At 40.6% G+C, this 14,838-nt stretch overlaps 1 protein-coding gene across 1 annotated transcript in view; it reads left to right on the forward strand.

Moving 5' to 3' along the window:
- fstl4 (follistatin-like 4) overlaps positions 1–14,838 on the forward strand; it is a 274,660-nt gene that overhangs the window by 232,998 nt on the left and 26,824 nt on the right. The window contains exons 7-9 of the mRNA XM_030069530.1: positions 3,876–4,042; positions 9,711–9,831; positions 12,575–12,736. Coding sequence (XP_029925390.1) covers positions 3,876–4,042; positions 9,711–9,831; positions 12,575–12,736 — 450 coding nt within the window. The remainder of the gene's footprint in view (positions 1–3,875; positions 4,043–9,710; positions 9,832–12,574; positions 12,737–14,838) is intronic.

Raw genomic sequence — 14,838 nt, forward strand, 5'->3', positions numbered from 1 at the left:
TCGCAAAGCAATGGGTCAAGATTCATTCATAGCAAAATACTATGATTTCATTGTGAATGGTAAAATTATAAATATTTTTGGTTTGCACCTTAGCCTGGACATATGTACAGATTGAGCCACAGTGAGCTGACCTTAATTAGAATTGTGCCAGAAAGTGCAGGATGTTGTCTTCATATTCCTGTAACAACAGGAAGGGATCATATTAATGATCCCCCTCATGACTGAAGCCATCTATCACCTCCTGTCAGACTGCACGGTATGATTTGAGCACATGAGGATAAATGTTGTAAAATGGCAAATTCACCTGAGGTTTATGGATCTGGCTCTGCAGAAGTGTTTGTAAAGTCATGTAGTCGTCAATACATATATTCTTATATCAAGGTAAAAACTCTGCCAGTGGTGAGATGATGCCACTCTCTCCAAAAACAGTTTCAATTGCACCATGAATATCTTGAATCAAGAGATGATATTTTGATATAAGACACATCACTCCACCAGTATCAAGTGGGATTTCACCAAAATGGGTTTTTGAAGGCTGTTGTGAAGTTGATATGTTTGAATTGACGCTGCTTCGGTAGCTGATATTTTGATATTTCTGCGTTTTCATGTGCAGAAATTTCAAAAATATTTCAAGGATTCGGTCTTTATTCAAGAATTTTCCTCACTGCAGGGTTGAAAAGCCTCTGAGGGACCTTTTCGACCATTGTGTGACAACAAAAGTCTCCACTGAAAGTATTTATTTAATTCTTTTAGCACAATTAACAGCTACTTTAGGCGAGGTCAGCCAGGTACTGTATCATGGTAGACTTAATGTAATTTTTCTGACAGATTGTACTGAAAAATAAAAACATTTCTTCTGCCTATGGTCAGGGAGGAAATGGACGATTTTAACCAGCCAATGACCAGATTTTATTTAAATGTCTGCAAGCTAATGCCTCATATCAAGATTGGGAAGGCTGCATTTACATTTTAGGCATTTAGCTGAAGCTATTATCCAGAGAGATTTGCAGTGGGTAGTAAAACATGAAAATCTTTAATGGCAAATAAAAGTAGATTCTTTCACATTTCTCCATATTTTACCACCAGCAGTTGCTGAGCATATTTCTCTTTTTCTAGTTTGTCCTTAAGCACCTTTGTAAGTGAGTGAAATTGCAGCAGAATTAGGCTTACGTTTAATATGCATTTTAGTTATTAACTTGCAGTGAGCACAAGAGCACATTACATTTATATCACCAAAATTATATGCAACCAATAATCAGAAGTGCAAAGGTTAGGGTCTCAGTGCCACTGCAATGTTCCTGTGACCATAAAGCAGTCCAGTGAGAGCAAAACGCTGGGTAAAAGTAGGATAACAGCCAAGGGTAGAGCTAGAAGTCCAATTTTTTTTTTTTTTGTAAAGTGGGTTGAGAGAGCATATTACTCCACTGGCAGAGGATGAGATATTTCTTGGCAAGATGAATTTTCAGCCGACAATGGAAGATGGACAGGTGGTCTGTTGTATGGACTTGAGTTGGAGCACAAAGAGGGCGAGGAGTCAAGAGGTCATCACAGGGAAATGACAGGCAGAGAGCTAAGTGCCTGATAGCAGGAGAACCCAGATTACAGGCTGTAGGCAGATTACAGACTCACACAGCCAGAGAAACAGACGGGGAGAAACGGGTGTGAGGATCCTTCTTTGGCCTCACACCAGGTTCTGGATTTGTTCTGAGAGTAGGAGAATGAGATTGGAGAAATTTGGGGAGGTTGATGAAAAAACAGCACGAACGAGGAGTCAAATAGTGTCAGTTCATTAAAAAAAAAAAAAACTGCATGTGGAATAAACAAGACAGTTTCATTCTAATGGCAGTATTTTTTGCAGATTTATTTTAAAGGTGCGCTGTGTAAAACTGCATTGATGTGAGGACTCTTTAGACTCATCTGACAAAAAATAATGGATAAGCAGGATAGGCGTATATCAGGTGAGTCTAAATAGTCCTGGCTTCAACGAACCCTCCATATAGCACAGTGCACCTTTAAAATTTTTTTTAAAAGTTTTTAAGAGTAGATTACATTACTTTCTAAGAGCAACCATTTCTTGCAGTAAAATCATATTAAAAAAAGGTGTCATATAATCAATGTAACAGACAATTTATGTAATTATTTCATGCAGTTAAGGTCATTTTTAGCCTCTTAATGTGCTCTCTTATCCCTCTGCATACTGAGGATGTTCTTCTTGATTCAGAAGTGATAGTATCAGGTTTCTCAGATAGTTGCTAGGCTACTGAAAAAAAATAAATAACATCTCAAGTGCTTTGACATTTCAGAGAGCAGGGTTTGAATTTTAAAACTTGTTGCTCTGAATTGTGTGGCCTCCCGCATGTTTATTCATCGTGAGCGCTCGGCCGTTCCTCATCCTGTGCCTCATATGAAACCAAATGTACCGATGAGTTTAACAAATGTTTTATTCAAGTTTTAATGACATTTTCTTTCTGTTGCTGCGTTACAAGTCAATTTGCATCATGCTTGTTCTTCATACTAAGGGCATAGAGATACAGCACTGCAGCTAACCAGCGGGAAACATAAAGCAGGGATTGAGTAATGTGCTAAATAGAATGGATTTGTTTTTATGGACATGCATGCCATATCATAACGAGGAATTGCCATTTTCCTGTTTTATTCATGTTCATGTTTTTGTTATTGTCCCGATTACATCCTTGAATGGTGTCTGCTCCTTTAAATATTTCAGTGCTTAAAGGTCATGCAGCAAGGATAGTTAATGGTGTCACTCCAGTAAATGGCTGGTGTGTGCGTGTATGTGTGTGTGCACACCCACCCACATGTACAGTATATTTGTGTGCATTCATGTATGTGTCTGAAAGCAGTGGGGATTTACTGAGTGTTACCACGCTTGGTTGACTCCATTTAGATTTCTATCAGGTGTCTGGGTCTCTTTATTTATCGAACCAGGTACATCCCACTAAGTACCTCAGCCAATATTGACCCAGGGTCACACACCGACATATATCATCTCAATCCCTACCTGCCTTGACTCCGCATTCACACGATCCCTCTCTGTCCTCTGCATACTTTTCACTCTCAGAATTTTAAACCTACTTGCTTTATGTCTTTTTTAAGCTTATTTTCCCATCTCTCTTTATTTGCATAGCCAGTGCACAGACAAAATGGGTGATAGAGGAGAGGAAAGACGAGGCGTTGGTGGCATGCGATAAAAGTCATGAGCCATATTCAAACCCATAACGGTGAGATTACATGGTATATATGGTGTATATACACTAAGCTGCAAGAACACCCCTCTTATGTCTAGTTTAAACAGCACGGCTCCGTGTAAGAGGAAGCGGAAATAAGGAAAGGGCTCATTTTATCATAAACTTTTCAGGCTCTATACGTTTTAGGCCGTGCCACACAGGCTTGGCGACAGAGACTATTTATGGGACCAAGGGGAACCAGGGAAGAATAATTCTTAATTTGCCGTAAAGGTGAATTGAACTGGATGGCCATTTCAATGAACATAAATTTCCCTTAATGAGAAGAATGATATTTGGCTAGCTGTGTGTCCTCTGACACTTGGTCTTTTTTCATACTGGATATCCTTCACTCCTGGACAGCTGTTTATCCTCCCTGGCCCACTAGTAATGAGATGGATGCTTAGAAATGTATTAAGCTTGGCTGGAGTTCCACTATATCAGCTCCCTCATTTTGATTTGTGATTTCCTCTCCCCTCTTCCTCTTCTTTCTACTACTTGTCAATCTTTTCCTTCTCTCGCTCACCCCTCCTCTTTCATCGCTCCTCATCTCTCCCTGTCGTCTTTCTCCCTCTTCCTCTCACCATTTCTCTCCTTTTCTCATCCCTCTGTCCGCTCCTCTCCCTCAAACAGAGGTTGTGCAGCTGAGCCTGGCGGAGGACCAGAGGGTCAGCGTCTCCACGGTAACGGTGGGCCTCAGCGCTGTCCTGTCCTGTGCCATCCAGGGGACGCTCCGTCCGCCAATCATCTGGAAGAGGAACGGCATCATACTGAACTTTCTGGACCTGGAGGACATCAACGTGAGTGGATGTTGCTGTTCGTGGTCGATGTTATTTGTTGTTGTTGTTGTGTGTATGGCGGGATCTTTCGTCTGGCTTTTGTTTTCACTGGTTGCAGGCTAGTGGAAAGACCAACTTATGGAGTTGACTTGGACTCTGTTACTGCTCCAGCACATTATGAACAGGAATGTGAGGACAGTAAAACCACACAAATTCATTTTAACCATTTTTTTCTAATCACAGGATAGAGTGTATCCACCTTTTTATGTATGCATGCAATATTTAATATATTGTTACGATGTAAATTCATAGTATAAATAAAATTAGTATATAAATGCACGCTAATTCACATCACAAGGATAGGGCATTTCATAAATAAAGGCCTAAGTTTATGCTTTCCTGAAAAAAAGCCTTTATTCATATTGGTGATAAAATATACTGGTATATTGGTATTGGTTAGTTTCACATATTTCTGTTCCACTACATCACTTGTAGTAGATATACAGTCAAGTGATGTTAGCATTATGAAACATATTAAGTGTGTGATTATGAGTAGAACTTTTTTTTTCTTTCTTTTTTTTTTTTTTTTTTTTTTTTTGAATCTGTGAAACTGATCAAAGTTTCCCAAGGTTAGACATGCTTACAGCTTTGATGTGTGTATGTGCGTGTTTTCAAAATGTGCCTTCATAGAGATTTAATTGGACCGTCTGGTTAATATTTGATAAACTTCAGGAGCATAAGACACAGTTGGGGGGCTCCTCACTGTGATTTAAAACAATTAGTTCATTAACATTTTTTTTTTTTTTTTTAAATCAAGAATTCACATATTTTAGCAGTTGTTATTCTTCAGTTGGTTTTTCAGTTAATTTCTAATTACAACCTTACCAAGGCTTGTTTTTATTTCCTCCCTCTGTGTAATAGCTTGTTGTCAAATATTGTTAGGATGTGAGATCTTGGGAGGAGTGCCAAGAATCCTGCTGCGTTCTAAAAACCCCTTCCATGATCACACAGATATGCCTTCAACCAGGCAAGCCAGAGAGTGCAGGAGGTAAAGAAAGAAAGAAAGAAAGAAAGAGAGAGAGAGCGAGAGAGAGAGAGAGGGAGAGAAAGAGACAGACAGGCAGGAAGAAAGAAGAAAGGACAGAAAAAAGAAAGAAAGAAAGTTGTTGGAGAAAAATTATTTTCCAGCTCCTCCCTCTCGGCCCGCAGTGGAAATATGTGAGTCTGTGCTTAATGAACTGTGTAGTGATGGGGCTGTTCAGACACATCTGCACAGCTGACAGCACAGCGCCGGCCGTGCCGTACCCGCCGCCGCATCACACTTCTCTAATTGCATGTTAATGAGTGGCCTTGTTGGTCTGCTGTGATGGTGAGCCGTTAAACAACGACAAGCGCCGAGGTGGAGATAAGGGGAGAGGTGTTAGCAAGCGCGGTCCCTCAGGCTCGGCAGTGTGCACCATGGATTTTCATGGAGTCGAGTGATTTGGATAGAGGTGGTAGATAGGCACCGTGAGCGGGGCTGATTCGTTTTTCATTCAGTCCATTTGAAATAGAGGCTGAAACCACACTGATGATGGCAAAATCCTGAGTATTTTCTCTATAAAATGTAATTTCTTAACACAGTTTTATTGCAAAAGTTACTCATTTTTTAGATTTTGAAGAAAATGGACTATCCAAATTGACAAACGTAAAAATCATTCCCAGTATGCACATTTTACCGAAGTATTTTCAAGGTTGTGGATGACGGCATAGCTGAAAGACTGCATATAGCTAAAATCACTGTGCAGTGAATTAGTATGTGGTATATTCACCCAACATATTTATAAACCAAACTTGTCAAAATCAGTTAAATGCAGTTAAAATATTTCTTTTTTTTTTTTTTTTTTTTTTAATTCATTTAGGAAAATAAATGCTGCATAATAAAAACTTTTACACATTTAGCAGATACTTTGATCCAAAGGAACTGGCAATTAGTGTAACAGCAATTACTGTCTCCTACTCTGGTTAATGCCAATCACCTGCTATAACTCAATAGTTTATTCTAAAATGTTTTTCATAGAGCATCAGCTCAAATCATCCACCGGGAACACTTGGAGGACTGTGGTGCCCGTATTCTCATCACTCAGCTCAACTGAATAATTAGTCTTGTATATTGTTTCAGAAGAGACAGATCAAATTAAAATGATGAATACATGAACTTTCATCCTTAGTAGAACTATTATAATATTATAATGCAGCAAATGTGAGATGAAACAATACTGACGCATTGAGAGACAGAGAGACAAAGGGATAGCGACAGAGAGAGAGGAGTTAAGGACCCTTCGGATGTTTGGAGCCCTTACTTATCCCGTATTTTCTGTTATGTCCTCCAAAAGTCAAAGATGAGGCAAGATGAGGAGAGGTCAGGGATTCTACTTTCCTTTCAACACAGCAGTAGAAGTATAGACTTCATTTATAAACATGTTTAATAGTCCTGTGCTATATGGAGACAGGCCTGTTTGAGAGTCTGTGAACAAATATTTCATTTAACCATGATTGAAATCCAGCTATACAAGCCACTCTGGCATACAACTCCTAAAACAAACTGAAAGCCGATTTGCCTTCATTAAAACCAGTCTCATTCGTTTAGTCACTTTGCTCCCTGCTCTCTCTCTCTCTCTCTGTCGCTGTTTATTCTCTTGCTGTCTCTCCCTCACCACTCTCTCTCTTTCTCTCTCTCTCTCTCTGTCCAATATCTGTTCCCTCTCACTCTTACTCTATCTCTCTGTTTTTCACTCTGTCACTCACGCATAAATACAGGGCATTTTACATATTGAGTAGGGCTGTGTTCTCCAGAAGTAATTGCACTGTGTGTTTTGGAGGGTTCTGACCTGCTCCCTCAGGTTTGATTGCACAAGAGCAAAACGACATAAGCACCACTACAAACACAAGCAGACAAAACAGCAATATAATCTGCCACAGCCCCTTATACTGTAGCCTCTGCAGTCCAGTCCAGCAATTACTGAAACAGCAGAGCAGTTGTAAATCTGAAGGAAGTGATTCATTCGGCAACAAAATGAATAATGCACATTTCTTTTATTGAAAACAATTACAACTTAGCTACTTCAATTAAGACGGCAGAACAGCTCTTTTATTTGCGGGCGTGTTGCAGCAAATTGGTAAATATGTAATTCTGGCTCTTACATGGCAGCCAATATTTATTTCTTCAGTAGTATTCGTGGTCGCTTATGAAAAAGCGCTGCTTGATAATTGAGGAAACTACATAAAAGGAAATATTTGACACAGTTTTGCATCTCTGAAAGCCAAGTTAGTTATATTTGTTCAAGCCATTTCAATGTATAGGTCCTCTTCCACTGTTTCCTTCACAAAAACCTAAAAAAATAGTTCTTGAAGAGATGTGTTAACATGCTGACTCTTTGCTCCCATGAGTATTCCCACAGTCACATGCAACACATCAAGTCTTCATCAAGCGTGTGTACATCCTCTGAGGATGTGATTTTTGAAACCTTTTTTTTTTAAAAAAAAACTTTTTTTTTTTGAAAATCTGTGAAATGGTATGATGTGGAAATAAATACTGTGGGAGCATTGATCTGGTGTGCAGGCACCTCTCCTCAAGAACTCTTTACAAAAGCTTTTTCCTTATGCAATAAATGTCTACCGTATTTCACCAATTAATCGCCCGGCCGCAAATAGCCGCCGGGTTCTTATAAACGCCTGGGGTCTGCACCCATTTTGCGTATTAAACGCCCACCCGAATAACCGCCGGGGCGATTATTTGCATCATAATGAGGTAACCCAAAATAAGGCTACTCACCTTATTTTTGCAGCAGTAAACAGTTAGCCGCACAATAACTGTGCGGCACTTCCGTTTTCTGTCAAAATAAGAGCGCTAGCTAACGTTAGAAAAAAAGGGTGCACCGTAATCTTAAATTGCCCGACTGTAAATATGTTGGACGGTAACTGTCATCACGATAATGGCCTGGTGCAGGTCTGTGCAAAAATAAATAAAGGCCTGCAGCGAATAGCCGCCTGGTTCTTTTAAACGCCCGGGGTCCAAGTTGATTTTGCATATTAAACGCCCGGGCGATTAATTGGTGAAATACGGTATGTACATTTTTTTTTCATGAATTAACACTGTTATAATGGCCGCCTAAAAGAAACAAAAAATCTTTAATACTCTTATCAAATAAAAGTCCATAATGTTAATCTTAAGTAAAGCCTGCAGGGGCACCCCGGTGGCTGACGTGGTAGAGCACGTACCACACATCAAGGCTGGGTCCTTACCGCAGCGGCTCAGGTTTGATTCCAGCCTGAGCCCTTAGCTGCATGTCATCCCCTCTCTCTCCCCTGCCTTTCATGTCTCTCTCTACTGTCACTATCAAAATAAAGCAAAAAATACCATTAAAAAAAAAAAATAGCCGGCAATTTCCCTCTGAAGTCTGGTGTGTTCTTCTTAAATACCATCAGTATATGTAAAGCTGTTATGAGTTAAAAGGTTAACAACAGAACCGTCCCCAGGTACAGCAAGACTGGCTTTGGATTATGTGGGTATAAAATAAATACCACGCAGAAATCCCGCACCCAGATGCACATTTATTTAGATGACACCCAGCAACTCTCAGAGAGGGAGAGAGAGAGAGAGAGAGAGAATGCAGGCGTATGTTTTCCAGTCATCACTGCATATATTGATTTTGGATGGAAACATATAAGAGAAAGCACTGCCAGACACATCACAGGAGGCTATTACCTTTTAGTGCATATGGCTCATACAGTTTTAATTGCCCTTACTAATGCAAAAGCACATCTAATCTTAATTATACGGCTTACTTATTTGTACATTCTGTACCTTAAAGGCTTTAATCTAAACCCGCAGCAGACCCGTCTCCCTTACAGGAAAGCCGTTTCACATTTCCCTGCCACAAAGCTGCCCGTCTCTATTTGGTCACGTCTATTTCAAGAATCCTCAGAAAGAAAACAGCCATTTGTGGCTTCCGTGTCATGATGGAGCCGCATCCAGACATCTGCTCTGCCACTTGGTGGGACAGCAAACTATTTAATGCCTTAATCCGCCCTAAGCTGTGGCTGGAACCCCCTGGTGACTGCTGCATGCTGCACCAACAACAACCAGCTCCATTCATCAACCTAATGGGCTTTATATTTTTAACCCTTGCCATTTATCAGACTGAGGCAGCATGATGAGGGGAGAGAGGAAGATCAAATTCCCTAACGCCTGCTTCGGCTCAACAGGGAAACCGTTGATTCATGGTCTCTCTTCCTTTTCGCATCACTCTCTTTTCTCTCTGTCTTTCCCCATCACTCCCCGCTGTTGTGCGATTCCTATCCCCTCTCCCCGGTCTCTCTAAACACCTTTACACATTCTATCAAGCTACCTTCATTTCCCCCACCGCCTGTCCCTCACTCCCTGTGGCTTTCTCCTGCACCCCATTCTTCACCGCTATTCCCTATCCTGCAACCCCTGCTCTTCCCCTCCCTCCTTCGCCACGATATCCTTCTCATTCTTCTCCCTGCTCTCTACTGTCCTCCTCTTCCTCACAACACTTTTCCACTTCCCATTTCCACTTCATCCCCTCTCTTGTGCAATTTCATCTCTTCCTCCTTTACATTTCATCCAATTCCTCCTCCTCCTCCTCCTCCTCCTCCTCTCCTCCATCTCTTCTCCATCCTTCAGGACTTCGGGGACGATGGCTCCCTGTACATCACCAAGGTGACGACCATCCACATGGGGAACTACAGTTGCCATGCCTACGGCTATGAAGACCTCTACCAGACACATGTGCTGCAGGTGAATGGTCAGTAGTGGCTCATTACTTACTTACAGTGGTGGGAGAAGTATAGACAAATTGCTCTAGGTTTGTTTGTAGTACACTATTTTACCCCAAGGAGGAAATTTGTCTTACCGCCTGCCCAGCTTAGAGTGAAGAGCTGGTTCAGATTCAGTAATAATTCTGCAGTGCAAACGCTTGGGATCATGGGAGTTTGGAGTGAAATTTGCTATGCATAGCACTTCAGCATCAGTAAATCATTAAAACATTAATTTTAAGATATTAGTATAATTACCATACACAAACTAGAGCATGCCGAGAAGACTGGCAGCTGCTGCTGGCCTCTACTCTGCATTTTATGTCTCTGTGACACATTTAACTATATTTCTTATATCTAATTTAACTGTGAAAGCAATCCCTGGCACTGCTAAATAACTGAAGCTTTAATGTGCTTTTTGAATTGTGTAAATGGAGAGTGAATAATCCTGAATACCGATTTCCAGGAGATGCAGTGTGGCTGTGTCCTTTGTCATAGTACTTGTCAGCACTTAAATTGTGTGAGGATTAAGCACAGTATTTAGTACATTATATATTTATTTATGTTTAAGTCTATTTTCTGTATATTTATGCACATTTCCATAATATTTCGGAGGTTTTTTATACCTAATGCGCTCTTGGTTTAGTCATCAGATAAATGGATAAATGTTTAAATCCCCATGAAAGACGTGGTTTGTCAAAGTGATTCATTTCCCCGCAGGAAGAATTAATCATACAGCTGTGTTATTCATACAAGTGCCTCACAGGATCATGACTGTCAAAGCACTGCATCAGACTGGCTCTCCTGGCAGTGTCCAAATAGCAAAACATAGCATCATCTCAGTGTTTTGTATTCGAGGCTGAAAACTAATTGTGTGCACACACAGCGTATTCAATTGATTGCATACCGAGCATAAAAACAACTTAAGCTATAATACATCCAAAAACCAGTGGACACATGCGCACACACATACGCACCGGCTTTGGTTGGCTGGCAGTTATCAAAGCGCGCTCTTGCTCAGATTTATCATTTGCATAAGTCTTTTCTTCTCTGCTAGACAGCTGATTACTGGGCCTCTATCGAATGAGAACCCAGGGAGGAGGAACTATAAAAGACCCCCTACCTATACCATAGCAAATCAAAGATAACAAACCTCCCAGTTCAGGGGCTTTTGTCTCAGAGCCAACAGATATGCAAAAGGGGCACGAAAAAAAAAAAGCTTTCAATTAGGAAGGACAATAGGTGTGATTGTGTTGTTTTTGTGAGAGGCGGGATTTAGGCTAATTGAAAAACTATACAGCTGCATCTTAGACCTTGAACTGAAGTGGGAGTCAGAGGAGAGAGAGAGAGATGTGCCGAGGGAGTTTGGGGAAACAGATTAGCGCTTGGGGTTCTGAAAGGCAGGTTATCTGGAGAGAGCAATTACCATATGTTTGTATTGGGGATTCAAGGTATTTTATTTCCATACTGAGATAGGGTTGAGAGAGGTGAGGTGGGATTAAGGGGAGTCTAGCACCATACTAAACTAAGTGAATGGCTTATTATGTTGCCTTATTGCAGCAATAATATTTGTGATCACGGGGATGACAGTGCTGCAGCTCAGTTGTGCTTCATACCAGTGTCACTGAAGTACCCAAAATCACAGTCAAGTACTCCCTCTAGGGTATTATGGCTTTTATACGGTGCTTTCCAAAGCATGGGTGCTGTTCGCCTGTTTTTCCCTCAACATGGAGTACATACGTAATACTGAAATCAGGAGAAAGGAGATTATACCACAGACTAACTCTGTGGTTATAACAAGAGTCAGCATCACACCAAACTCTAGTTCTGATGCAGTGGAGTAAACTACTGTGGGAATATCAACATCGTTAGAACGTTTTTGACAAATCAGGCGGTTTAACAACGCTATCCACTGGGGAATAGAGAAATAACTCAAATTGTCACTATTGACTCAAGTTAAAAACGATTGCCAGGTTTTTCTTTTTTTAATGTCCTTTCAATAACCGGCACATTGTTAAAGGTGCACGCTGCAGAATTTCCAAGAAGCAGTTGAAGTGAGGACTGAAACAAACATGGGAAAAGAATGTCATTTGTGAGTCTGTGAGTCGGTCCAACAATGAGGAACATGTAGACACAACCATCAAATTACATGCTTATTCCACATTTTTGTCAGATTAGTCTAAAGAGTCCACACAGTGGATTGGAAATTGCGTAGTGCACCTCTTAACTGACATGCTGCAAGAGGCTTAAGTAATACACACATACGTCATGAAAACTGACACATGGACTGGATTACTATTCATGAGCATGCCATGTAGTTTTGAAGCTGGTGTTCAGGCTCATGAATGGATCATGAACAGGAAAACCACGCTTTACCTGTTTGTGTTAACTATTACTGCATATTTCATTTTCCCCTCAATTTTTCCTCGTTCATTTGCAGTCTTCTCCCCAGAGGAGGTGGTAAGTGGTAGATGCGCTCAACATCTATTTCATGGAGAACTCAAGTTGTAATAAAGCAGCCCCAGAGCTCTTGGATTCTTGTTATGTGTGAATATATTCAGTGCTGGGGTGAGACAAATTTTTCTCTGCCCACTGCGTGTGTGGTTGTTTGTGTTATATCCCCCCAGGAGTTGTGGTCTACCATGAAACAGTGTGTAATTATGTTTTCACTCACTCCTCTCCTCTCTCCCTGTTTGTATCTTTGTTTGTGTGTGTGTGTGTGTGTGTGTCCAGTCCCTCCAGTGATCCTGGTCTATCCAGAGACCCAGGCCCAGGAGCCAGGAGTATCTGCAAGCCTTCACTGCCACGCTGACGGCATCCCAAATCCCAAACTCCTCTGGCTGAAAAACGGCATGGACCTGCAGCCCAGATCCTCCAAACAGCTCTCTCTCATAGGTAAGGAGGACTTTTGCCATTGCTATTTGTTTTATTTATTAGTTGACAGTGGAAAGCAGCACGAAATATGGAAAAGAGGGAGGGGGGTGGCATGCAACACGTAGCCAGCTGAGCCACCAGGATGTTCCCTCCCACAGGTAAGGCTGTGTGTGTGTGTGTGTGTGTGTGTGTGTGTGTGTGTGTGAGAGAGAGAGAAAGAAATATACTGTGAAACAATGTGATTGGTCATGTTCATCTGCGTGTTTATGTGCAGGTACATGTGTGTGCACATGCATACATATTTATTTTCATGTGTCAGGATGTACATATGTGCTGCTGTCGGCACATCATGTGGTATTATCTATCATCAGGACTAAACCGCACTGCAGCATGCTATTTTTTGTTTGTTTGTTTGTTTGTTTTGTTTTGTTTTGTTTTTTGTTTTTTGTTTTTTTTTTTTTGTGTAAATCCTCATAAACCAAGAAAAGTTTCAGAAGTTCATGGTGCACAGTTGGCTGTTTTTCTGTCAGACAAATGTGTTGTATTGGTGACAGCACTTGACATCAATACTGTTTTGTTATCCTCTCTGCTGCACATTCCACACCAAAGTGATGAAACCCCCGCTCTATGCTCAGCTAATCTAGCTTCATGTTGCTCCTCCACTTACAAGTGGGTACTGATTTTAAAGAAAAAAACATGCCTCTTCCTTTGAAGTGAATAATAAAGAAATAAACACAGAGTAAAAATTAAATAAAATATACATCAAGAGGAGGCAGCCACTTATCTGGACAAGAAAGGTGTTTTTTTTTTTTAAAAGACACTCTCTCAATGTCAGAGAGAAAAAAGCAGCATAGAGCAGGACTTCATTTTATGGCCTGGTTCTCATTAAGTGAGAGTTTATTGGCTGTGTGTGGGTCATTACCTGTGGTAATAGCTTGTTATCAACCCTCAAACACTCAAACAAGGGAGGTTCTGCAAGGTTCACCAACACATAAACACTGTGGTTGCAAGAGTCGCAGATTTTGCCAACAAAGTGTGAGTAATGGCAATGAACACAGCTTCAACACAGAAAAAAAGCACTTTTGTAGATTAAACCAGGAGAGGAGTGGGGAAGTAGATTACATAAATTACCAGTCATCCTGCCCTGTTTGAAAAGAGGTATCAAAGCACAGAGGGACTATAATTTGTTTCATTTCTGACCATCCACATAACCCCTCTGCAATGTCAGGACTAAAATCAAGACATTGTGAAAGCATTGCCTGCCTGTGTGCTGAGTTAGCCATGCAGATGGAGGTAATGCACCGGGTGCTGTCCGTGGTGCTGAAACCAGTTTTGCCAGTGGTAACATTTTGCCTGAAATTCCTGTTTGTTTGGTTCATTATAGAGCAGCAGGAAAAGGGATATCACAACATTTTGAATTTTAGTCAGTTATTTTTTTCTTTCCCAGGCATGCTGTAGATAAAAACACCCTTTTTTCTGTTTTTCTTTTTTTTTTTTTTCCAGACAACACCAAAAAATAGGCTTATTAGCACTGATCACACACCTCACATTAATCAAGGGCAATGGATAGCTGCAAGCTGAGTTTGGGGCTATTGAATGAAAATAACTACCTGCACTTCTTTTTATTATTTATTTATGTATTTATTTATTTACTTAATTTGCCTAAAAAAAAGACATACAAAAAGTAAAGATGACAAAGGCAGCTGAATATAGCTCAGGTATCTGTAGATTTAAGGAGACTGGAAGTCTCCCTCTGTTTAAGACAAAACTACTTGACTTCAGAGTTCCGCATCACAGATTGCTGCAAGTCTGCAAACAAGGATATAAAGCCAAAATTTAATGTGTGGTTGATTCAGTGGTTTTCAATAAGAATTGATCAGAACATAATTATGAATTAGAAGTAATTAAAGTGGTGTCTCATTTTATGAAGCTCTGCTTCAAGGCAGTTTCACTTCAAAGCATTACACACTTTCCCCTGATAAAAGAGAATTGAGAACTGAGAACTATTATCAGAATCCAAAAGACATTTCACTAATGCAAAAAGCTTTGCATCAACTTCAGTAATGTCTTGCTATCTTACAACCCGACAGCCATGAATTAGATGGTAGAGAGACTTTTCAATG

The sequence above is a fragment of the Myripristis murdjan genome, chromosome 14 (genome assembly GCF_902150065.1).
Source record: "Myripristis murdjan chromosome 14, fMyrMur1.1, whole genome shotgun sequence".
Classification (NCBI taxonomy): Eukaryota; Metazoa; Chordata; class Actinopteri; order Holocentriformes; family Holocentridae; genus Myripristis; species Myripristis murdjan.